The sequence below is a fragment of the Ranitomeya imitator genome, chromosome 3 (genome assembly GCF_032444005.1).
Source record: "Ranitomeya imitator isolate aRanImi1 chromosome 3, aRanImi1.pri, whole genome shotgun sequence".
In the NCBI taxonomy this organism is placed as follows: Eukaryota; Metazoa; Chordata; class Amphibia; order Anura; family Dendrobatidae; genus Ranitomeya; species Ranitomeya imitator.
Genome location: NC_091284.1, coordinates 672,551,708 through 672,576,359, shown reverse-complemented (window position 1 = coordinate 672,576,359; position 24,652 = coordinate 672,551,708). Strand labels below are relative to the sequence as shown.

The 24,652-nt window shown below is 44.6% G+C and overlaps 1 protein-coding gene across 1 annotated transcript in view; it reads left to right on the top strand.

The window, feature by feature from the left end:
- Positions 1-24,652, top strand: part of KMT2D (lysine methyltransferase 2D) — a 233,551-nt gene that overhangs the window by 79,104 nt on the left and 129,795 nt on the right. The window contains exons 11-22 of the mRNA XM_069758349.1: positions 61-920; positions 15,305-15,421; positions 18,513-18,623; positions 18,702-18,806; positions 18,966-19,147; positions 22,288-22,452; positions 22,528-22,637; positions 22,740-22,784; positions 22,893-23,111; positions 23,213-23,359; positions 23,461-23,577; positions 23,749-23,870. Of these exons, the coding sequence (XP_069614450.1) occupies positions 61-920; positions 15,305-15,421; positions 18,513-18,623; positions 18,702-18,806; positions 18,966-19,147; positions 22,288-22,452; positions 22,528-22,637; positions 22,740-22,784; positions 22,893-23,111; positions 23,213-23,359; positions 23,461-23,577; positions 23,749-23,870 (2,300 nt within the window). The remainder of the gene's footprint in view (positions 1-60; positions 921-15,304; positions 15,422-18,512; positions 18,624-18,701; positions 18,807-18,965; positions 19,148-22,287; positions 22,453-22,527; positions 22,638-22,739; positions 22,785-22,892; positions 23,112-23,212; positions 23,360-23,460; positions 23,578-23,748; positions 23,871-24,652) is intronic.

The following is a 24,652-nucleotide window of genomic DNA, read 5'->3' as shown; positions in this document are numbered from 1 at the left end:
AAAGCCTGTTATTATGTTCTTTTGGGAAATAATGTTACTGCACAATTTTTAATTTTCTAGAAGTTTTAACAACAGATGATGATGGGCTTGGTGCCTCAGACAATGAAGCTGCTGAGGCTCCAGACATGCTTCCTAACACACCGTCGCTGCCAATTGAGACCAGAAGTCCTCCTCCTTTGGAAGCTGAACCATCACACCAGGAGAGGACATTTGACCCATGTGCATCACTTGAGGAGGCTCCTGTACTAGTTACAGTGGAAGATGAGGATATGGAAGTTGAGGAAGAAGGCACAGAGAACATTAAGGAACAGAAACAAACCGTTTCTTCACTTTCACAAAGTCCTCCTCGCCAGACGTCATCGGTAATACCTTCACCTCCTGATAGGACTCTAGATGAGGATACACAACCTATGGACTCTCTGAGCATAGATGATGGAACCTGCCAGAGTCCTTCCAGGACTAAAAAGGACCCTTCCAATATTTTTTGTCATCATCCCTCTGTTTTAGACTCTAAAATGATTGTGGACTCTGAAGAGCTTCCCTGTAAATCTACAATGAGAATATTCAACAACGATAATGCAATAGGTCAAGATGTTGCAGGGGATTTCTCGATGGATAGAGTTCAAATGCCCATCAGATGCACTATCATCAAGTCAGACATTGTAAATGAGATCTCCAATTTGAGCCAGGGTGATACAACTGGTAGCTTTCATGGCTCGGATCCTTTAGGCTCACCTGACCCCGAGGGCGGGTCCCTCTGTATGGAGATGTGCTTGCACAAGGAGGATGGGTCTTTGAGGCTGTGTACAGACTCTATGCCAGAAACTGACGACTCTCTATTATATGACCCTTCTATTGGGAAGTCAGATGGTGAGAAGTCAAGGCGAAAATGCTCTCCGGGTCGATCAAGAGTCAAACATGTAAGTAATAATTTTGCCTGGAGTGTGATATGCTTTCAGAAAATGAGGGTTTATTTTAAATTATTATTATTTTTTTTTTTTTTTTAATAAAAATCCCAACCTTGCAAATTACACTTTGGCTGCTAAATTTAATGTCACTCCTGTTCGGTAGAGATCACCTTTCAGAAGCCATCTCATTATTGCCAGAGGTTGGATAACATTGAACGATATATAATGGGGTTCATTGTTCAGATTAGGTGATGGTCACTGCTCACCTCATCCTCCTCACTGCATGATGACCTCTGCACAGATCACAGAGCATGCCCAGAACAATCTCCCTTAGAAGTTAATAAAATTCTGTAGATAACTGCTGCTGCCTATGGTCCATGCGGCTGTCATATAGCATATCTCAACAGTAGCTCAGACAAGAATGCTGCCCCGTGTACAGAAAATACATTATTAGAATACACACGTGGTCAAAATTGATACCCCTAGTTTAATGACAGAAAAACCCACAATGGTCACAGAAATAACTCAAATCTGACAAAAGTAATAGATGTAAAAAAATCTATGAAAATGAACAATTGAAAGTCAGACATTGCTTTTCAACCATGCTTCCACAGAATAAAAAATAAAATAACTCATCAAATGGACCTGGACAAATGATGGTACCCTTAACTTATTTTGTTGCACAACCTTTTGAGGCAATCACTGCATTCAAATGATTCCTGTAACTGTCGGCGAGACTTCTGCACCTCTCTACAGGTATTTTGGCCCACTCCTCAAGAGCAAACTGCTCCAGTTGTCTCGTGTATGAACGTTGTCTTTTTCAGACGGCATGTTTCAGCTCTTCCAAAGATGCTCAATAGGATTTAGGTCAGGGCTCATAGAAGGCCACTTCAGAATAGTCCAATGTTTTCCTCTTAGCCATTCTTGGGTGTTTTTAGCTGTGTGTTTTGGGTCATTATCCTGTTGCAAGTCCCATCACCTGAGACTGAGACCAAGCTTTCTGACACTAGGCAGCACATTTCTCTCTAGAATCCCTTGATAGTCTTGAGATTTCATCGTAGCCTGCACAGATTCTAGACACCCTGTGCCAGATGCAACAAATAAGTCCCAGAACATAAGAGCCTCCTCCATGTTTCACAGTAGGGACAGTGTTCTTTTCTTGATATGCTTCACTTTTCTGTCTGTGACTATAGAGCTGATGTGCCTTTTGCCACAAAGTTCCATTTTTGTTGCATCTGTCCATAGGACGTTCTTCCAGAAACTTTGTTGCCTGTCAACATATAATTTGGCAAATTCCATTCTGGCTTTAGGAATTTTTTCAACAATGGTGTCCTCCTTGGTTGTCTCCCATGAAGTCCACTTTGACTCATACAATGACGGATGGTGCGATCTGACACTGATGTTCCTTGAGCTTGAAGTTCACCTTTAGGCTATGTGCACACGTGCAGGATTTCTTGCAGAAATTTCCTGAGCAAAACCAGATATTTTCTACAGGAAATCCGCATGCGTTTTTTTTGCGTTTTTGACGTGTTTTTTTCGTGTTTTTGACACTTTTTTTTCCCAGAGCTTCCCAATGCATTAAATAGCGGGAATAACACGAAAAATCCGCAAAATTAATGAACATGCTGCGTTTTTTACCGCGATGCGTTTTTTTTTTCGCAGAAGAAACTCATCATGTGCACAAAAAATGCGGAATGCATTCTCAATGATGGGACGCATAATGTATGCGTTTTTTATGTGTTTTTTTATAGCGAAAAAACACGAAAAAAACGCAACGTGTGCACACAGCCTTAATCTGTTTAGAAGATTTTCAGGACTCTTTTGTTACCATTCACATTATCCGTTTTTGTTTTGTCATGAATTTTCCACCTGTGGCCACGTCCATGGAGGATGTCTACAGTTCATTGGATCTTACATTTCTGAATAATATGTGCAACTGTAGTTAAAAGGACATCAAGCTGCTTGGAGATGGTCTTATAACTTTTACCTTTAACATGTTTGTCTATAATTTCTTTTCTTCTCTCCTGAGACAACTCTTTCCTTCGCTTCCACTGGTCCATGTTATGTGATACACACCATGTCACCAAACAGTACAGTGAGTGTCTGTAGCCCTATACAGGTCCTTCTCAAAAAATTAGCATATAGTGTTAAATTTCATTATTTACCATAATGTAATGATTACAATTAAACTTTCATATATTATAGATTCATTATCCACCAACTGAAATTTGTCAGGTCTTTTATTGTTTTAATACTGATGATTTTGGCATACAACTCCTGATAACCCAAAAAACCTGTCTCAATAAATTAGCATATTTCACCCATCCAATCAAATAAAAGTGTTTTTTAATAACAAACAAAAAAACCATCAAATAATAATGTTCAGTTATGCACTCAATACTTGGTCGGGAATCCTTTGGCAGAAATGACTGCTTCAATGCGGCGTGGCATGGAGGCAATCAGCCTGTGACACTGCTGAGATGTTATGGAGGCCCAGGATGCTTCAATAGCGGCCTTAAGCTCATCCAGAGTGTTGGGTCTTGCGTCTCTCAACTTTCTCTTCACAATATCCCACAGATTCTCTATGGGGTTCAGGTCAGGAGAGTTGGCAGGCCAATTGAGCACAGTAATACCATGGTCAGTAAACCATTTACCAGTGGTTTTGGCACTGTGAGCAGGTGCCAGGTCGTGCTGAAAAATGAAATCTTCATCTCCATAAAGCATTTCAGCCGATGGAAGCATGAAGTGCTCCAAAATCTCCTGATAGCTAGCTGCATTGACCCTGCCCTTGATGAAACACAGTGGACCAACACCAGCAGCTGACATGGCACCCCACATCATCACTGACTGTGGGTACTTGACACTGGACTTCAGGCATTTTGGCATTTCCTTCTCCCCAGTCTTCCTCCAGACTCTGGCACCTTGATTTCCGAATGACATGCAAAATTTGCTTTCATCAGAAAAAAGTACTTGGGACCACTTGGCAACAGTCCAGTGCTGCTTCTCTGTAGCCCAGGTCAGGCGCCTCTGCTGCTGTTTATGGTTCAAAGGTGGCTTTACCTGGGGAATGCGGCACCTGTAGCCCATTTCCTGCACACGCCTGTGCACGGTGGCTCTGGATGTTTCCACACCAGACTCAGTCCACTGATTCCTCAGGTTCCCCAAGGTCTGGAATCGGTCCTTCTCCACAATCTTCCTCAGGGTCCGGTCTCCTCTTCTCGTTGTACAGCGTTTTCTGCCACATTGTTTCCTTCCAACAGACTTACCATTGAGGTGCCTTGATACAGCACTCTGGGAACAGCCTATTTGTTGAGAAATTTCTTTCTGGGTCTTACCCTCTTGCTTGAGGGTGTCAATGATGGCCTTCTTGACATCTGTCAGGTCGCTAGTCTTACCCATGATGGGGGTTTTGAGTAATGAACCAGGCAGGGAGTTTATAAAAGCCTCAGGTATCTTTTGCATGTGTTTAGAGTTAATTAGTTGATTCAGAAGATTAGGGTAATAGGTCGTTTAGAGAACCTTTTCTTGATATGCTAATTTATTGAGACAGGTTTTTTGGGTTATCAGGAGTTGTATGCCAAAATCATCAGTATTAAAACAATAAAAGACCTGACCAATTTCAGTTGGTGGATAAGGAATCTATAATGTATGAAAGTTTAATTGTAATCATTACATTATGGTAAATAATGAAATTTAACACTATATGCTAATTTTTTGAGAAGGACCTGTATACAGGCCACTCACCGATTCCAAGATTGTAGACACCTGTGATGCTAGTCAGTGGACACACCTTGGTTTAATATGTCCCTTTTGTCACATTATTTTCAGGGGAACCATCATTTCTGTCCAGGCCTATTTCATGAGTGGGTTTTTTTCTGTGGAAGCATGCGTTGTCTTGATGTTTGCTTGTGACTAGTTAACCCCTTCATGACCCAGCATATTTTGACCTTAATGACCTGGCCGTTTTTTGCAATTCTGGCCAACTCAAGAACGCTTCAACGGATCCTAGTGATTCTGAGATTGTTTTTTCGTGACATATTGAGCTTCATGTTAGTGGTAAATTTAAGTCGATACAGTTTTGCGTTTATTTGTGAAAAAAACGGAAATTTGGCGAAAAGTTTGAAAATTTTGCAATTTTCAAATTATTAATTTTTTGTTCTGTTATGCCAGAGAGTTAGGTGTCTCAAAATAGTTAATAAATAACATTTCCCACATGTCTACTTTACATCAGCATAATTTTGGAAACAAAATTTTTTTTTTTTGCTAGGAAGTTATAATTTGACCAGCGATTTCTCATTTTGACAACAAAATTTACAAAACCATTTTTTTTTAGGGACCACCTCACATTTGAAGTCACTTTGAGGGGTCTATATGGCTGAAAATATCCAAAAGTGACACCATTCTAAAAACTGCACCCCTCAATGTACTCAAAACAACATTCAAGAAGTTTATTAACCCTTCAGGCGATTCACAGCAGCAGAAGCAACATGGAAGGAAAAAATGAACATTTAACTTTTTAGTCACAAAAATGAACTTTTAGCAACAATTTTTTTTTATTTTGCCAAGGAAAAAATAGATAAACTGGACCCTGAAAGTTGTTGTACAATTTGTCCTGAGTACGCTGATACCCCATATGTGGGGCGCGCGACAGGGCTTGGAAGGGAAGGAGCGCCATTTGACTTTTTTAATGAAAAAATGGCTCCAATCTTTAGCGGACACCATGTCGCGTTTGTAGAGGCCCCGTGTGCCTAAAGATTGGAGCTCCCCCACAAGTGACCCCATTTTGGAAACTAGACCCCAAGGAACTTATCTAGATGCATAGTGAGCACTTTCAACCCCCAGGTGCTTCACAAATTGATCCGTAAAAATGAAAAAGTACTTTTTTCCCCAAAAAAAAATTCCTTTAGCCTCAATTTTTTTCATTTTCTCATGGGCTACAGGATAAAATGGATCTTAAAATGTGTTGGGCAATTTCTCCTGAGTCCACCGATACCTCATGTGGGGGTAAACCACTGTTTGGGTGCGTGGCAGGGCTTGGAAGGGAAGGAGCACCATTTGACTTTTTGAATGAAAAATTAGCTCCAATCATTAGCGGACACCATGTCACGTTTGGAGAGCCACTGATGTGCCTAAACATTTGAACTCCCCCCCCCCCCCCCCCCCCACAAGTGACACCATTTTGGAAACTAGACCCCCCCAAGGAACTCATCTAGATGTGTGTTGAGCACTTTGAACCCCCAAGTGCATCACAGAAGTTTATAGCCAGAGCCATGAAAATAAAAAATCATTTTTCTTTCCTCAAAAATTATTTTTTAGCCCGCAATTTTTTTATTTTTACTAGGGTAACAGGAGAAATTGGACCCCCAAAATTTGTTGTCAAGTTTGTCCTAAGTATGCGGATACCCCATATGTGGGGGTAACCTACTGTTGGTGCATGGCAGAGCTCGGAAGGGAAGTAGTGACTTTTTGAAATGCAGACTGATGGAATGGTCTGCGGGTGTCATGTTACGTTTGCAGAGCACCTGATGTGTTTTACCTGCGGATTTACCGCGGATTTCCAGTGTTTTTTGTGCGGATTCCTATTGAGGAACAGGTGTAAAACGCTGCGGAATCCGCACAAAGAATTGACATGCTGCGGAAAATACAATGCAGCGTTTCCGCACGATATTTTCCGCACCATGGGCACAGCGGATTTGGTTTTCCACAGGTTTACATGGTACTGTAAACGTGATGGGAAAACTGCCATGAATCCGCAGAGGCCAATCCGCTGCAAATCCACAGCCAAATCCGCACCGTGTGCGTATAGCCCAATTCTAACCCTAATTGCTACCCTAACCCTAGTTCTAACCCTAGTTCTAACCCTAGTTCTAACCCTAGTTCTAACCCTAGTTCTAACCCTAGTTCTAACCCTAGTGGAAAAATAAAAATAAATATATTTTATTTCATTATTTTCCCTACCTATGGGGGTGTTAAGGGGGGGCTTTATTTACTTTTTTTTGGGATCACTGTGATAGGTTATATCACAGTGATCAAAATGTACCCTTAATGAATCTGCCAGCAGATTCGGGGGGCGCGCTGCGCATGCGCCCGCCATTTGGAAAGATGGTGGCGCCCATCCTAGATGCCGGACGGCCACCGTGAGGGACCCAGAGACTCCAGAGGGGGGGATGGGGGGGCTTTGGCGCCGGACAGGACGGAGGGGACAGGAAGGCAGCGGAGCACAGAACGGAGGGGAGGAAAGACTGACAGCGGCAGCAGATCGTCGGTGGAGGGGGCAGATCGCGGTTTCCAGCCATGGCCGATGATATTACAGCGTCAGCCATGGCTGGATTGTAATATTTCACCAAGTTTCATAGGTGAAATATTACAAATTACTCTGGCTATTTCACTTTCAACAGTCAATCGGAGCAATCGGAGCCACGTAGGGGCAAAGCCACCCTCTTGGGCTGAAGTACTACTCCCCCTATCCCTGCAGATCGGGTGAAATTGGAGTTAACCCTTTCACCCGATCTGCCGGGATGCGATCCCTCCATGACGCCACATAGGCGTCACAGGTCGGATTGGCACAGACTTTCATGACGCCTGCGTGGCGTCACAGGTCGGGAAGGGGTTAAGGAAGGATTTGAGATGTTTACATTGCGTATTAGTGCTAGAAGAGCATGCAGTCTCCTTAACCCTTTCTAAGCCATAGAATGACTTACTGAGCTTTTAGTGACTGGTATAGGCGCCCACTTTCCAAAGGCAGTTTCTGATTTTGCTTTCAAGGTGTATGTACAGTAGTTATTTCATCTCCCAATAACGGTGCAGTCATGAATACTGGGCCATGCAAGCCCACAAAATGGGAACGCAGAGTGATATATTGCTTAAAATAGTCTGTACTTCATGGCGCTCGCTGCTAAGTGCCAAAACTGGCTATGAATGTGTCAGCAACATAAAAAGCGTCTGACTGTGGAGTAGAAATGCCTTTTGAGGGTAGATTACCTACTCTTCACGATGTGATCTTTGGTTTTTTTGATTTTTTTGATTTGGGCTTTGTCAATGTAGGAAAAACTAAATGTTGGAGCATATAAAGACCTACAAGAGAACCCTCCTAGTGTTGTGGCTGCAGTTTGGGGAAGGCCTTCTCCTGCCCATGGCCATGCTGCTATGCACAAGGTCCAGTGAAAGCTTCAGATGCTAATACACAGTGCAGTTACTTGCCGACATATCTTTGTGCGGGGCCTTCAAGGCTATGTCCAATACGGTGATATTGATTACCTATCCTTTGCATAGGTAATCATTATAATTAATGGAGCACCGACAGCCACCAGCCCCACCTATCAGCTGCTTGTAGCTCTGGCAGTAACCAGCTATAAACTGTGTAGGAAGTCTGAACAATGTGGCTCTGTACAGTGTGTATTTGCTCCTTTTTGGGTTCCCATTCACTTCAGTAGGCGCTGAGGTGCAGTACCCAGGAGCCACCACTAATCTGTGTATGGAGCTGTAACCGCACATTTGGTATCCAATGGAGTTAATAGCAGCTAATTGATGGGTGCGTCAGGTTCCAGATCCTGGACTGATGTGGTGTTGCTGACTAATCCCATAGATTGGTAATCATTATCATAGTCCACACAAACCCAATCCACACAAACTCAATGTGGACAAATCTGAACTCATCATCTTTCCTCCATCCCACAAATCTTCCTTACTTGACCTATCTATCGCAGTCAATGACATCATGCTTTCCCCTGTACCCGAAGTCCGCTGCCTCGGAGTAACCTTCGACTCTGCCCTGTCCTTCAAACCACACATCCAAGCTCTTTCCACCTCCTGTCGCCTCCAGCTCAAAAATATCTCCAGGGTCCGTCCTTTCCTCAACCCCCAATCTACTAAAATGCTTGTGCACGCCCTCATCATTTCCCGCCTTGACTACTGCAACATCCTTTTCTGTGGCCTCCCTGCTAACACCCTTGCACCTCTCCAGTCCATCCTTAACTCTGCTGCCCGACTAATCCATCTCTCTCCTCGCTACTCCTCCGCTTCCCCCCTCTGCAAATCTCTTCACTGGCTCCCATTCCCTCAGCGTATCCAGTTCAAATTGCTAATACTGACCTACAAAGCCATCCACAACCTGTCTCCTCCATATATCTCTGAACTAATCTCTCGATATCTTCCCTCACGTGACCTCCGGTCCTCCCAAGACCTCCTTCTCTCCTCCACACTTATTCGCTCCTCATCCAATCGCCTCCAAGACTTCTCCCGAATATCCCCCATCCTCTGGAACTCTCTGCCCCAACACGTCCGACTATCAACCACAGTCGGATCCTTCAGACGGAACCTGAAAACTCATCTCTTCAGGAAAGCCTACAGCCTGCACTGACACCGCTGCTGCCTCATCACCAACGAAGCTACCGCCTCACCAACACCGGAGCTCCTGCAACCCACAACCTACTGTCTCCTTCCCCATAATCCTGTAGAATGTAAGCCCGCAAGGGCAGGGTCCTCGCCCCTCTGTATCAGTCCGTCATTGTTAGTTTGTTTACTGTATGTGATATTTGTAACTTGTATGTAACTCCTTCTCATGTACAGCACCATGGAATCAATGGTGCTATATAAATAAATAATAATAATAATAAACCCTGTAGGGTAGCCAGTGCTCTACTGTACCTCTTCTGTCTCTGATTTTGTGAGGCTTTTCTGTCATATTTGGGACAAACCAGAAAAACTGGTGATATGCTGCATTGACTATAGGTATGATCTTCACGCATGACAGTCCTACAGAACCACATCATGTAAGGCTAGGTGCAGACGAGCGTATTTTATGTCAAGTGAGAAAATGTGATCTATTATGCTAATCAAATTCTGCGTTTTATCAGAGTGTGATCATATTTTCTCGGATGAGGAGAAAATGGATAGTAAAAATGTCTGTTTTCTCCATTGTGCCAGTCTGTGAAAATCCAAGTGTAGTAAATATGTAGCTCTAAGGTTCAATAACAGTATAGAGCAAAATTAATTTGGAGTACCGTATTTTTCGGACCATAAGACGCACCCTAAATTTTGGGGTGGAAAATGGCAGAAAAAAGATTTTTATAAGATGGGGGTCTGTCTCATTGTCGAAATTAAAGGTATCTTACCTGAGGACCGGTGGTGGTACAGCGGGGTCATATAATGCATGGTCCCTTCCTCAGGACGCCAACAGCGTCAGAAGTGGGGCAATGCTGTGGTGGTGAGGCAGGTCATAGAGCAGGGTCCCTTCTTCAGGATGTCTGTGGCAGAAATGTGGTGATGCCGTGGCCCGGTATCCACGGTGAGAAGAGCCAATTGCATGACCGGTTCCCTGTGGCCATCTTCCTGAAGCTGTGGGCTGCCAGAGGCCCAGCGTGCACAGATTGAGATCTCGGGGGCCATTTTCCTGAAGTCGAGTGCCAGTGAGACTTCAATGTGCACATGCGTGACCTCCGGCGGCCATTTTCCTGAAGCCTCCAACGGCCAACGGCTTTAGGAAGATGGCCGCAGGGAAACCGTTGATGCACTCGGATCTGCTCACTGTGGACACCGGACCGCGACGTCGCCAGACTCCACATTTCTGCCGCCTGATCCTGAAGAAGGGACCCTGCTCTCAGGTGCACCACCCACCGCCATAGTGTCGCCACACCTCTGCCGCAACCCCCAGGTAAGCCTGCGTTCGCACTATATACTGTGTGCAGAATTATTAGGCAAGTTGTATTTTAGAGGATTATTTGTATTGATAAACAACTATGTTCTCAGTCAACCCAAAAGACTCATAAATATTAAAGCTTAATATTTTTGGAAGTTGGAGAGTTTTTTTTTTTTTTTTTTTTTAAGATTTGGCTATCTTAGGAGGATATCTGTTTGTGCAGGTAACTATTACAGTGCAGAATTATTAGGCAACTTAATAAAAACCTAATATAATATTGTTATTTATTATACTGCCATTTATTCCATGGTGCTTTTACATGTGAGGAGGGGTATACATAATAAAAACAAGTACAATAATCTTAAACAATACAGGTCACAACTGGTACAGGAGGAGATGGGACCCTGCCCGCGAGGGCTCATAATCTCCAAGGGCTGGGTGAGGATACAATAGGTGAGGGCAGCGCTGGTCGTGCAGCGGTTTGGTTGATCTGTGGTTACTGCAGGTTGTAGGCTTGTCGGAAGAGGTGGGTCTTCAGGCTCTTTTTGAAGGTTTCAATGGTAGCCGAGAGTCTGATATGTTGTGGTAGAGAGTTCCAGAGTAGGGGTGATGCGCGACAAATTTTGTATGCGATTATGGGAAGAGGAGATAAGAGGGGAGTAGAGAAGGAGATCTTGTGAGGATTGGAGGTTGCGTGCAGGAAAGTACCGGGAGACGAGGTCACAGATGTATGGAGGAGACAGGTTTTGGATGGCTTTGTATGTCATGGTTAGGCTTTTGTACTGGAGTCTCTGGGTAATGGGGAGCCAGTGAAGGGATTGACAGAGGGGAGAGGCCGGGGAATAGCGGTGGAACAGATGGATTATTTGGGCAGCAGAGTTTAGAACAGATTGGAGGGGTGCGAGAGTGTTCGAGGGGAGGCCACAGAGCAGGAGGTTACAGTAGTTGAGGTGGGAGATAATGAGGGCATGGACTAGGGTTTTGCAGATTCTTGGTGTAGGAATGTACGGATCCGTGAAATATTTTTGAGTTGAAGGCGGCAAGAAGTGGAAAGGGCTTGAATATGTGGTTTGAAGGAGAGATCAGTGTCAAGGATTACCCCGAGGCAGCGAGCTTGTGGGACTGGGGAGAGTGGGCAGCAGTTTACTGTAATGGATAGGTTTGTTGAGGGGGTCGCGTGAGATGGGGGAAAGATGATGAATTCTGTTTTGTCCATGTTAAGTTTGAGAAATCTAGCGGAGAAGAAGGATGAAATAGTGGACAGACAGAGGGATTCTGGTTAGTAGGGTGGTGATATCTGGTCCAGAGATGTAGATCTGCATGTCATCAGCATAGAGATGATACTGAAAACCGTGAGATTCTATGAGGTGTTCCAGGCCAAAGGTGTAAATGAAGGAGAGCAGGGGCCCTAGGACTGTTCCTTGTGGGACTCCGACAGATAGGGGGTGAGGTGAGGAGGTGGTGTGTGAGTGGGAGACGCTGAATGTCCTGTCTGTTAGGTATGACAAGATCCAGGATAGGGCCAAGTCTTTGATGCCAAAGGATGAGAGAGGGTCTGTAGTAATAGGGAATGGTCCACTGTGTCAAAGGCATAGGACAGGTTAGGCTAGGATTATGGTTAGGGGTGGGTTGGGGCTAGGATTATGGTTAGGGTTGTGTTGGGGTTGGGGCTAGGATTATGGTTAGGGGTGTGTTGGGGTTGGGGCTAGGATTACAGTGAGGGGTGTGTTGGTTGGGTCTAGGATTACGGTTACGTGTGTGTTGGGGCTAGGATTATGGTTAGGGGTGTGTTGGGGTTGGGGCTAGGATTATGGATAGGGGTGGGTTGGGGCTAGGATTATGGTTAGGGGTGGATTGGTGTTGGTGCTAGGATTATGGTTAGGGGTGTGTTGGGGTTGGAGCTAGGATTATGGCTAGGGGTGGGTTGGAGCTAGAATTATGGTTAGGGATGTGTTGGGGCTAGGATTATTGTTAGGGATTGGTTGGGGATAGGATTATGATTAGGGGTGGGTTGGGGCTAGGATTATGGTTAGGGATGGGTTGGGGTTGGGATTATGGTTAGGGGTGTGTTGGGGTTGGGGCTAGGATTATGGTTAGGGATGGGTTGGGATTATGGTTAGGGGTGGGTTGAGGTTGGGGCTAGGATTATGGTTAGGGGTGTGTTGGGGTTGGGGCTAGGATTATGGGTAGGGATGGATTGGGGCTAGGATTATGGTTAGGGGTGTGTTGGGGTTGGGGCTTGGATTATGGGTAGGGATGGGTTGGGATTTTGGTTACGGATGGGTTGGGGTTAGGATTATGGTTAGGGATGGATTGGGGTTATGGTTAGGGGTGGGTTGGGATTGGGACTAGAATTATAATTAGGGGTGAGTTGGGGCTAGGATTATTGTTATGGGTGTGTTGAGGTTGGGGCTAGTATTATGGTTAGGGGTGTGTTGGGGTTGGGGCTAGGATTATGGTTAGGGGTGTGTTGGGGTTGGGGCTAGGATTATGGTTAGGGGTGTTTTGGGGCTAGGATTATGGATAAGGATGTGTTGGGGCTAGGATTATGGTTAGGGGTGGGTTGGGATTATGGTTAGGGGTGGGTTGGGGTTGGGGCTAGGATTATGGTTAGGGGTGGGTTGGGGCTAGGATTATGGTTAGGGGTGGGTTGGGGCTAGGATTATGGTTAGGGTTGTGTTGGGATTGGGGCTAGGATTATGGATAGGGGTGTGTTGGGGTTGGGGCTAGGATTATGGTTAGGGGTTGGTTGGGGCTAGAATTATGGTTAGGGGTGGGTTGGGGCTAGGATTATGGTTAGGGGTTGGTTGGGGTTGGGGCTAGGATTATGGCTAGAGGTGTGTTGGGGCTAGGATTATGGTTAGGTATGTGTTGGGGTTGGGGCTAGGATTATGGTTAGGGATGTGGTGGGGTTGGGGCTAGGATTATGGCTAGAAATGTGTTGGGGCTAGGATTATGGTTAGGGTGGGTTGGGGTTGGGGCTAGGATTATGGTTAGGGGTGGGTTGGGGCTAGGATTATGGTTAAGGGTGGGTTGGGATTATGTTTAGGGGTGTTTTGAGGTTGGGGCTAGAATTATGGTTAGGGGTGGGTTGGGGTTGGGGCTAGGATTATGGCTAGGGGTGTGTTGGGGCTAGGATTATGGTTAGGGGTGTTTTGGGGTTGGGGCTAGGACTATGGTTAGGGGTGGGTTGGGATTATGGTTAGGAGTGGGTTGGGATTATGGTTAGGGGGTTCCACTGTTTAGGTACATCAGGTGGTCTCCAAACGCGACATGGCGCCACCATTGATTTCTGCCAATTTTGCGTTCTAAAAAGTCAAACGGTGCTCCCTCCGTTCTGAGCACTGCCAGGTGCCCAAACAGTGGCTTTCCCCCATATACGGGGTAATGGCGTACTCAGGAGAAATTGCACAACAAATTTTGTGGTCCATTTCTCCTGATACCCTTGTGAAAATAAAAAAGAAAATTGGTTCCAAAGTAATTTTTTTTGTGAAAAAAGTAAAATGTTATTTTTTTTCCTTTCACATTGCTTTCGTTCTTGTGAAGCACCTGAAGGGTTAAATAACTTCTTGAATGTGGTTTTGCGCACCTTGAGGGGTGCGGTTTTTAGAATGGTGTCACTTTTGGGTATTTTCTGTTATATTGACCCCCCAAATTCACTTCAAATGTGAGGTGGTCCCTAAAAAAAAAAAAAAAAAAAAAAAAAGTTTTGTAAATTTTGTTGGAAAAATGAGAAATCACTGGTCAACTTTTAACGCTTATAGCGCCCTAACAAAAAATTGTTTCCAAAATTGTGCTGATGTAAAGTTGACATGTGGGAAATGTTATGTTAACTATTTTGTGTGACACCACTCTCTGATTTAATTTCCGTTTTTTTCATGAATAAATGCAAGTTATATCGAAGAAATTTTTACCACTAACATGAAGTACAATATGTCACGAAAAAACAATCTCATAACCAGCGGGATCACAAAGGTGCATAAAGGTTAATGATGGCCCCATAATATGCTCCATATTAATATATGCCCATATAATGCTGCACAAAGGTTAATGATGGCCCTAAAAGATGCTCCATACAAAAATATGCCCCATATAATGCTGCTGCGATTAAAAAAAAAAGATTTAAAAAAAAAAAAAATGCATCGGAATGGAATGAAGTTATATGTACCCCATAATGGAGCCGCTGACATCCATTACAGCCTCCAAAAAGCAAGCAGTCATACTGCTACTTTAATGAAAAAGTATTATTGCTCCTGGAATGTGACGATGGGAAAAAAAGGGGAAAAAATTATTTGTCCTAAAATTCCCCAAATAAGCGAGCCCTTTATGGGGATTATAGGGAACCATTAATATTTGTATAGGGTCTTGGAAGGAAATTCAGGACATGTTTAGCATGAATAAGCACTCTTGTTCCATGCATTTATTACTTGTAGGCCTCAATCACACGTCCTTGTTTTGTCAGTGTTGTTTTTTTCATGAGTACAACACATACCTATTTTAATCTATGCTGCATTTGACATGTCCATGTTAGCTTTCATGGACTGTCTGTGCAAAACTCAGACATTTCTGTTGTTTGTTTTGTGTTTTTTTAGTTTTTTTTATCTGGGCAGCACGGATGAAAAGTGCTATGGGTCCGTGCTAAGTTTTTATTGTTTTTTTTTTTTTTTTTTTTGTGCCAGTTTTGTTCAGTCTCCATGTTTGATGACTTTTGAATGTTTTTGTAGGTTTACATTTTAATATTGTAATGTCATATTTATAGGGTCGTAGCAGCAGCTTTCCTGGAAGACGGCGACCCCGAGGAGGTAGCGGTGTTGGTAATAGGGGTAGAGGCAGATCGAGATTAAAGTCTACGACCTCTTCCATTGAGACTTTGCCGGTGAGATTTGATAAAAGCCTATACACATACTCAAACTTGTGTTACAAAAGAATCTTCTGGAACGGTCAAGAAGACCCGGTCTACTGTTGGGCTTTGGGATTCCGCTATTTTAATGGGAAATAAACCTGATATTTTCAAACCTGCTAGACATTGTTAGAAAATCTGTCATTTAGGCAAAAATGTAGAGCTGAAAATAATACCTTACCTAAGACCCACAAAAAAAGGGGAGATATGTGCAATACAAATTGTGGTAAACACATCATGATTTCATTAAAGGGGTTGTCCACTATTAGGACAACCACATCTTAAATAAATGTTCGGCCCCTATAAAATAATAAAGCCTATACTCTCCTCCTGTGCCAGCTCCGTTCCAGCGGTGTCGGCAATCGTGGTCCCAGGGCTGTGATGCGCTGGAATGACACATGATGCCGGCGCCCAATCAGCGCTGGCGTCACGGTCTCCTCCTTCGGACAAACTGAACATGAGGATGAAGTCCGGCATCAGCTGCAGCCCAGGCTTCCTCTTCATGTTCAGTTCATACAAAGGCGGAGACAGTGACGCCAGCGCTGATTAGGCGTCACTTGTCACAGCACCTCATCACAGCCCTGGGGAGCTGGGGGCTGACACTAAGAAATTGGGAAGAAAAGTTGTAAAATTTGCAAATTATTGGAAAATGTCAAATATTAAATATTTTTTCATAAACCCAAAACATATCCTCTTAAAGCGAACCTGTCACCAGGATAAATGCTATTAATCTGTAGGTTGATAGCGTTCCTAACCTTCCCAGCGTCCTCATTCAGCCAAGTGCTGCGAGGACATAATGAACTTTGTCCTCCCTGCAGTCCCCGCTCTGAGTATAACCGTGCCCCTGGCCCTGCATTGGGGCTGGCTGTCAGTCAGGGCTGGCTGTCAGTCAGGGCAGGGGTCGCAGTTTTATACTCAGAGCGATGACTGAACCAGCGCCGCCCCCATGACTAAAACCGGAATACCACAGGAGGAATAAAGTTCATTTTCTCCCTGCAGTATTTGACTAAGTGCAAGCACCGGGCAGGTTTATAGCTCTATTAACCTTTTTCCATATCTACAGGTTAAGACCAGTGTCACACTTGCGAGTGCAATGCGAGAAACTCGCTCCTCAATACCCAGCACTGCCGCCGGCACTCGAGACCGGAGCGTTCAGCTGCATAGAAATGCATGCAGCCACATAATCCGGTCCGAGTGCCGAGTATTGATTATTATTATTATTTATTGTTATAGCGCCATTTATTCCATGGCGCTTTACATGTGAGGAGGGGTATACATAATAAAAACAAGTACAATAATCTTAGACAATACAAGTCATAACTGGTACAGGAGGAGTGAGGACCCTGCCCGCGAAGGCTCACAATCTACAAGGGATGGGTGAGGATACAGTAGGCGAGGATAGAGCTGGTCATGCAGCGGTTTGGTTGATCGGTGGTTACTGCAGGTTGTAGGCTTGTCGGAAGAGGTAGGTCTTCAGGTTCTTTTTGAAGGTTTCGATGGTAGGCGAGAGTCTGATGTGGTAGAGGGTTCCAGAGTAGGGGTGATACGCGAGAGAAATCTTGTATACGATTGTGGGAAGAGGAGATAAGAGGGGAATTGAGTAGGAGATCTTGTGAGGATCGGAGGTTGCGTGCAGGAAAGTACCGGGAGACGAGGTCACAGATGTATGGAGGAGACAGGTTGTGGATGGCTTTGTACGTCATGGTTAGGGTTTTGTAGTGGAGTCTCTGGGCAATGGGGAGCCAGTGAAGGGATTGACAGAGGGGAGAGGTCGGGGAATAGCGGTGGGACAGGTGGATTAGTCGGGCAGCAGCGTTTAGAATAGATTGGAGGGGTGCGAGAGTGTTAGAGGGGAGGCCACAGAGCAGGAGGTTGCAGTAGTCAAGGCGAGAGATGATGAGGGCATGGACTAGGGTTTTTGCAGATTCATGGTTGAGGAATGAACGGATTCGTGATATATTTTTGAGTTGAAGTCGGCAGGAAGTGGAAAGAGCTTGGATATGTGGTTTGAAGGAGAGATCAGCGTCAAGGATTACCCCGAGGCAGCGAGCTTGTGGGACTGGGGGAGAGTGGGCAGCCATTTACTGTAATGGATAGGTTCGAAGGGGGGGGGGGGTCGCGTAAGATGGGGGAAAGATGATGAATTCTGTTTTGTCCATGTTAAGCTTCAGAAATCTAGCGGAGAAGAAGGATGAAATAGTGGACAGACATTGAGGGATTCTGGTTAGTAGGGTGGTGATATCTGGTCCAGAGATGTAGATCTGTGTGTCATCAGCATAGAGATGATACTGAAAGCCATGAGATTCTATGAGCTGTCCCAGGCCAAAGGTGTAAATGGAGAAGAGCAGGGGCCCAAGGACTGAACCTTGTGGGACTCCGACAGATAAAGGGCGAGGTGAGGAGGTGGTGTGTGAGTGGGAGACGCTGAATGTCCGGTCTCTTAGGTATGATGAGATCCAGGATAGGGCCAAGTCTGTGATGCCAATGTATTGATGCGAGAGACTCTCGCAAGTGTGACCGCCGGCCTAATACCTTTTTTTTTTTTTTGATGATGATGACCCGTTAAATTTACCACTATCCTAAAGAACAATGTGTCATGAAAAAAAAATTCATGAAGTGACACTGGTCAGATTATTTTTGGAGAAAAAAAAAAGTGGATTTCCACGCTACTGACGAATGGTGAAGGTCCAGGATACACAGACGTATTGTGGCTTTATTATTGACGTGTTTCGAAGTTTACACGCTTCTTCCTCAGGACATAACCACACAGAACTCCATGTATTTTTTTTTTTAATCTCCAAAAATCCTCCAATTGGTCTGATGACCTGTGGGTCTGCAGCAGCTCAGTAATTATGCTTTGAAAACTGCTGTGTACACAGCCTTACCAGGTTAGCATAGCCTTTACCTTTTTTTTCTCTAATTTTTATACCGGATAAGATCCTATTGCACTTTATCTGTTCCTGTGTACACAGGTCAGATTGTACAAATGGCGCTTGTGGCTGACATGCAGCCTGCTTCTTAGCATTATGTGGCATGTCTCCTGTAAATGTGCTCCCTGTATTGTCAGATGTTAGATGCTGAATGCTCTCCAGGGAAAGAGGAGGAGGAAGAGGAGGACGATACCATGCAAAACACAGTGGTGCTCTTCTCCAACACAGACAAATTTGTGCTCATGCAGGTAAGGCGTCTTACAGGGTCTTTTGTCCCTTTTTCGTCAGTATTGGATTTCGATGGCTTTTTATTTTTTGCCTTTTAGGATATGTGTGTTGTTTGTGGCAGCTTTGGACGTGGGTCAGAGGGGCATCTTCTCGCTTGTTCCCAGTGCTCCCAGTGCTATCACCCGTATTGTGTAAACAGCAAGGTACGTGTTCTCTTTTCTCCCTGTATAATCTCCTTTCCCCCCCCCCCTTCCCTCTACCTGAAATTGACATAGAAAAATAAAATATTTTGCAATTGCCAAATTCATAAAAAAAAATTACATTTTTTTCCCCCCTCCTTCCAATGTGTGATGTATATCCAGATTACAAAGGTGATGCTGCTGAAGGGCTGGCGGTGCGTGGAGTGCATTGTCTGTGAGGTGTGTGGGAAGGCCACGGACCCGTCCCGCTTGCTGCTCTGTGATGACTGTGACATCAGTTACCACACATACTGCCTCGACCCTCCTCTGCACACTGTACCGAAGGGAGGCTGGAAATGCAAATGGTGAGTGATGCCTTGAAGAATAATCCCTTATATAATTTATAGTAGCAGAAGTCCGTTTTGTCCACCTTCATAACCTGTTTGGCTTTGCTCTTCATTTTAAAAGGGTTGTTCGATCTAAATCGATAAGTCTGCAGATGTGACTGCAGACTTGTGAGTCCCACCAGTCAACGCTCTGTGCTGGGACCGGCGGGTACGTATGAGTTATGCATACTCCTGGCCAATACAAGTGTATGAAGCGAGGCTGTGCCCGAGAGTATGCATAACTCATACGTACCCACCGGGGTGTTCATCTGTTCCCCTGGTTCCTGCTATAAATGTATGGCTAGGCTAGGGGTATGTCGCTGCACACTGGGGAGCTGCCTGTGCAGGGAAAATGGCAACACCCAGTAGTCAATTTTTACACGGTTCCAGGAAAAATAACTGGGTAGCAGCACAGCTGGTATCTCTGATGGAATGGATCTATTATATAAAAGTTTGGTTCCATCCACAAGTGTGAATTTTGAGTATGCAACTAGAGGCGATGGCCCGCGGGTCCCCAATAATGATAGGTATACTGCGTATTTTATTCTAAGCTCGCAAATGACTCGCATTACACTGGATAGATTCCAGTCCCACTGCTACTGCAGAATTAAAATAATACGACTTGAAAAATCAGTGCATCAAAAAATGAAATGCAGTGCACGAATATAATTTTTTGGGGGAATAATGGTTGAACACTCTGGGGTTGCCCCTCTAGTATTTTAGTAAAAGAACGGATGATGCAGATGATTTCAGCGCTTTTATGATGTATCCAAATGAAAACTGATACAGGTTGCATTTGGTTTTTATGAGTTGGAGGGAAAGGAAATTTCCTAAAAATAGAAAATACTGTTATATAGTATTTTGAGTTTGCCGATACGCTCAATCAGTGTTTACATTAGAAAAATTCAACTTTCAATTTGTGTTATATGGATAGTGCCTTAAAGGGAACCTGTCACCCCGTTTTTTCAGATTGAGCTATAAATACTGTTAAATAGGGCCTGCGCTGTGCGTTACTATAGTGTATGTAGTGTACCCTGATTCCCCACCTATGCTGAGAAATACATTACCAAAGTAGCCGTTTTCACCTGTCAATCAGGCTTGTCAGGTCGGGTGGGCGTGTTCACAGCGCTGTTTCTTCCTCAGCTTTACGTTGGTGGCGTAATGGTGTGCGCATGTTGAGGTGACTAATCCACTGTGGGCACGTGAACAAGGAGTGCGCGATCTGCGCTATCACCCCCTGTCATCGGTGGGGGCGGCAAACTCAAGATGCAAACTCGGCTTTGGGAAAATGGCCGCCGCGATCTCTTGTGCGCACGCGCGGCATCCCGCGGCCATTTTCCTGAAGCCCCGTGCAGCAGAGCACTCCATCTGCGCACGCGCAGCCCCAGGAAGATGGCCGCCCCCACCGATGAAAGGGATGACAGCGCAGATCGCGCGCTGTGTCTTCACGTGGGCGCAGGGAATTCGGAACTTGGACATGCGCACACCACTACGCCACCAACGGAAAGCTGGGGAAGAAAAGAGCGCTGTGAACACGCCCACCCGACCTGACAAGCCTGATTGACAGGCGAAAACGGCGACTTTGGTAATGTATTTCTCAGCATAGGTGGGGAATCAGGGTACACTACATACACTATAGTAACGCACAGCGCAGGCCCTATTTAACAGTATTTATAGCTCAATCTGAAAAAACGGGGTGACAGGTTCCCTTTAAGACATACTGATAGGGCATTTAGATTGTGAGCCCCATCAGGGACAGTGATGATAATGTGTGCAAACTGTAAAGCGCTGCGGAATATGTTAGCGCTATATAAAAATAAAGATTATTATTATTATAAAGATTATTAAGTATTACTGTATCTCTTCCTATGGTATGTGCATACTATCGGTAAACGCTGCGGGTTGGACGAAGTGTACATGTGCAGCATCCAACACGCATCGTCCAGATGTTACAGCATAGTGGATGGGATTTCAAGAAATCCTATGCCCACTATGTGTCCAGGGATGTCTGTGGTTCACCTGCAGAGATGGACATGTGACGCGTCTTTCTAGACCACAGCATGTTTAATTCTCTTGTGGAGATGTGAGCCTCCAAGATAAATGTCACCCGCGCAATGTATTGGAGGCGGTGATTCCGCACCGTTCAGTGATCACATGCGAATTGACCTGCATTCAATAGCCGGCCGCGCTTTAGATGTAGCGGACATGTGCCGCTTCCAAAGTGCTGCTAATTCCTGAACTTGTGCACCTACCCTTAGTGTTTGTATTTGTTATGCTTTGGAACATGAATTGAAGTCTGTTTTTAAGAAAAATGATCTGATTTAAAAACCAAAAAAACAAACCAAAACAGACATCCTCTTCTGGAAAGGGGCAGTCTGGGTTCCAAGGAGAGCATTTAGAGGTTGTCCATTACTTTAACATTGATGACCTATCCTTACGATAGGTCATCAATGTCTGATCGGTGGGGATGTAACATTCGGCACCCCTGCCGATCAGCTTTTCTCTGTGGCGGCAAGAACTACCCACCTACAGCGCTGCATAGCGCAGCTCCTTCTGAATAGTGGCTTCTACCAGATACTGCACATCCGCCCCCTATTCAAATCAACAGGGTGCAGTACCCTGCCGCGGCCACCATTCCATCAATGGAGCTGCACTGTGCAGCCTTGTTTCTGGGCAGTTGTGGCCGCCACCAACAATGAGAACCACTCATTGGTGGAGGGTCGAATGTTGCACCCCCACCGATCAGACATGGATTACCTTGATGGTTGGCCATCAGTGTTAATGTAGTGGGCGACTCTTTGAATGACCTGAACCAACACAATAGTTTTTCTACAAAGTTCTGACATTGAGGCCATGCCTTTTTGCTGTCGTTTCCTCTACAGTGCAGCTCCCCCCCCATCACTGTGACCGGTTTATTACAAGGGTCCAATACTAAGCACCCTAATAATCTCATTCAGCACTTACTCATTTTAGAGTTTTAAGTCTGAATCATTGACCTAAATTTTCGGGTGCAACACCTGTGCTCCCGAAAAATCACCCGTTTATTGTACGGTTTTCCATGTGACAAAGGAACCTAATGGAATTAAAGCTGTGAAGACAATGTCTTGTGCTTGTTGCAGGTGCGTTTGCTGCATGCAGTGTGGCTCCATCAGTCCGGGATTCCACTCCGAATGGCAGAACAATTATACGCACTGCGCCCCTTGTGCCAGCTTGGTCGGCTGCCCTGTTTGCCACCTAAACTATATGGAGGGTGATCTATTGATCCAATGTCAAAACTGTGAGAGGTAAGCAATGACTGCTGTGTCTTTGTACATCCATCTCCAGTGCCCACTAAGTGACTTTTCTGCCTCTGTAATCAGGTGGTTGCATGCGGTTTGCGAGAATCTGTTCACTGAAGAAGAGGTAGAAGAGGCAGCCGATGAAGGCTTTCACTGTACATCCTGTCAGCCATTCATCATAAAACCAGTTGGTATGTAGAGATCGGAGTTCTGCTCATTGTGCTTTTTATTAGTGTTGCCTGCAAATCCGCATTAAATCCACTTCTTTCCCCCCTATACCTGTATTCCACTAGTTCCAGTAATCCTTCCACCAAGTCCAGTTAAGGTGAAAGAACCTGGTGAGTTTGTTGTACTCTTTTTCATTTTCCTGCCTCCTAGCACTATACCTCCTCCTAAAGAACACCGGTATTTTTGAGATAACTGATTATAATCCTCTGTGTTTGCAGAGCCTCAGTATTTCCGTTTTGAGGGAGTTTGGTTGACCGACACGGGCATGGCGTTGCTGCGCAGCCTCACATTATCACCTCTCCAGAAAAAGAAACCTAGGCGGTCCCGACTGAGTACTGGCGGAGAGATTTACTTGGATGGTCTAGAGCATGGCGCATGTGATGACAGGAAGGAAGGGGATGGCGAGTGTGATGAACAGAAAGCAGACGGTGAGCCCTGTAAGCAGAAATGTGCGGCTTGCACACTCATTCTCTGTGCTTGCGTTTGGTCTTGTGAATATGTCCATTCTCATAAGGCATTTATTTCTCATTTTTATTAGGTAGTAATAATGAACTCATGGAGTGTGAGATTAAGTTAGAACCCCCTGGCACACCTGAGCGTGAAGCAGGAGGAGACATGGAGGTCCTAAAGGGGGTTGAAGATCCAGATGATGTAAAGAAGAAGAAGCGAAAACCATATAGGCCAGGTAGGAAACTACAATGCTTTGTGCTTAAAATATACATTCTTTATTTGATCACTTTTTTTTAGTTGCATTAATGGGTCACATATAACATAATTGTTGTGTAGGAATTGGTGGATTCATGATCAGACAGAGAAAAACTCACACACGAACAAGGAAAGGCCATGCAGCATTTTTGGAGGTCTTTCGGGAAAACCCGAGCCAAGATATTCATCCGGATGACCGTGAGTTCCTTCAGGCTCCTATATACAGACACCTTTTTTCTTTTTTTTTTTCCTGTTACGCATCCTACAGTGTAGTAGCATAGCTAATAAATAATTCAAGTACACCTTCCACATGTCCCTAAATTTGTATCCATGGGGTAGAAGACTAACCTGACACTTCATTATTCACAGCCCCTCCAGAGGCCCCAGCAGAAGGTGGCCCAGAGCCAGGGACAACTGAGACTGAAGAGAAGAAGAAACGAAGAGGCAGAAAGAAGAGCAAACTTGAGGATATGTTCCCAGCATACCTGCAGGTGAATCACAGTTTACTTAACTGCATAATGTAGATTATTCCAGCTATTATCTAACTTGCTCATACTTTGTAAACCTTCATTAATTAAACCTATTACGGACCAGGGAATGTTTCCTTTTTTGCACCTTGGTTTTTTTCCTCATCACTTTCCAACATTTTTCAGTCGACATACACATATGAGGACTAATTGTAGCACGAATTGTAGTTTTCCATGACCCCATTCATGTTGCCATATAATGTACTATAAAACAGGGAAAAAATTCCAAGTGGGATGAAATGATCGGGAAAAAAATGTTGCTTTTTTGGGGGTTTTGCGATTTACGGAGTTCATTGTGCAGTAAAAATGACCTGGAAATGTAAAATTACCAGGTCAGTGCAATTACGGTGATGCCAGAATTGCATTTTATTTTTTCTTTGGTCCTTTCATGATTATAAGTGATTAAAGCTGGATTTTTCGGTTACTCACTGTAAAATCTGTTTCTCGGAGCCTTCATTGAGCTACACATGAAACCATGGGTGTATGATGCTGCCACTAAGAGGGTGACACTGAGCACAAAAAACTAGTACCTCCACAGCAGTGTACACCCCACCGACTGACACCAAGTTAATTAGTGAGTAGTTAAGCTAATTTTTCAGAATTTGGTTCCGATTATGATCGACGGCGAACATTTTTATGCCAATATTCGCCGAACACAGCCGAACGTCAATGGGAGTAGAATTGAACGAAGAAGTTCGGAACCGATCATCAAACATAAATTTGGCACGAATATGGGAAATTCAGAT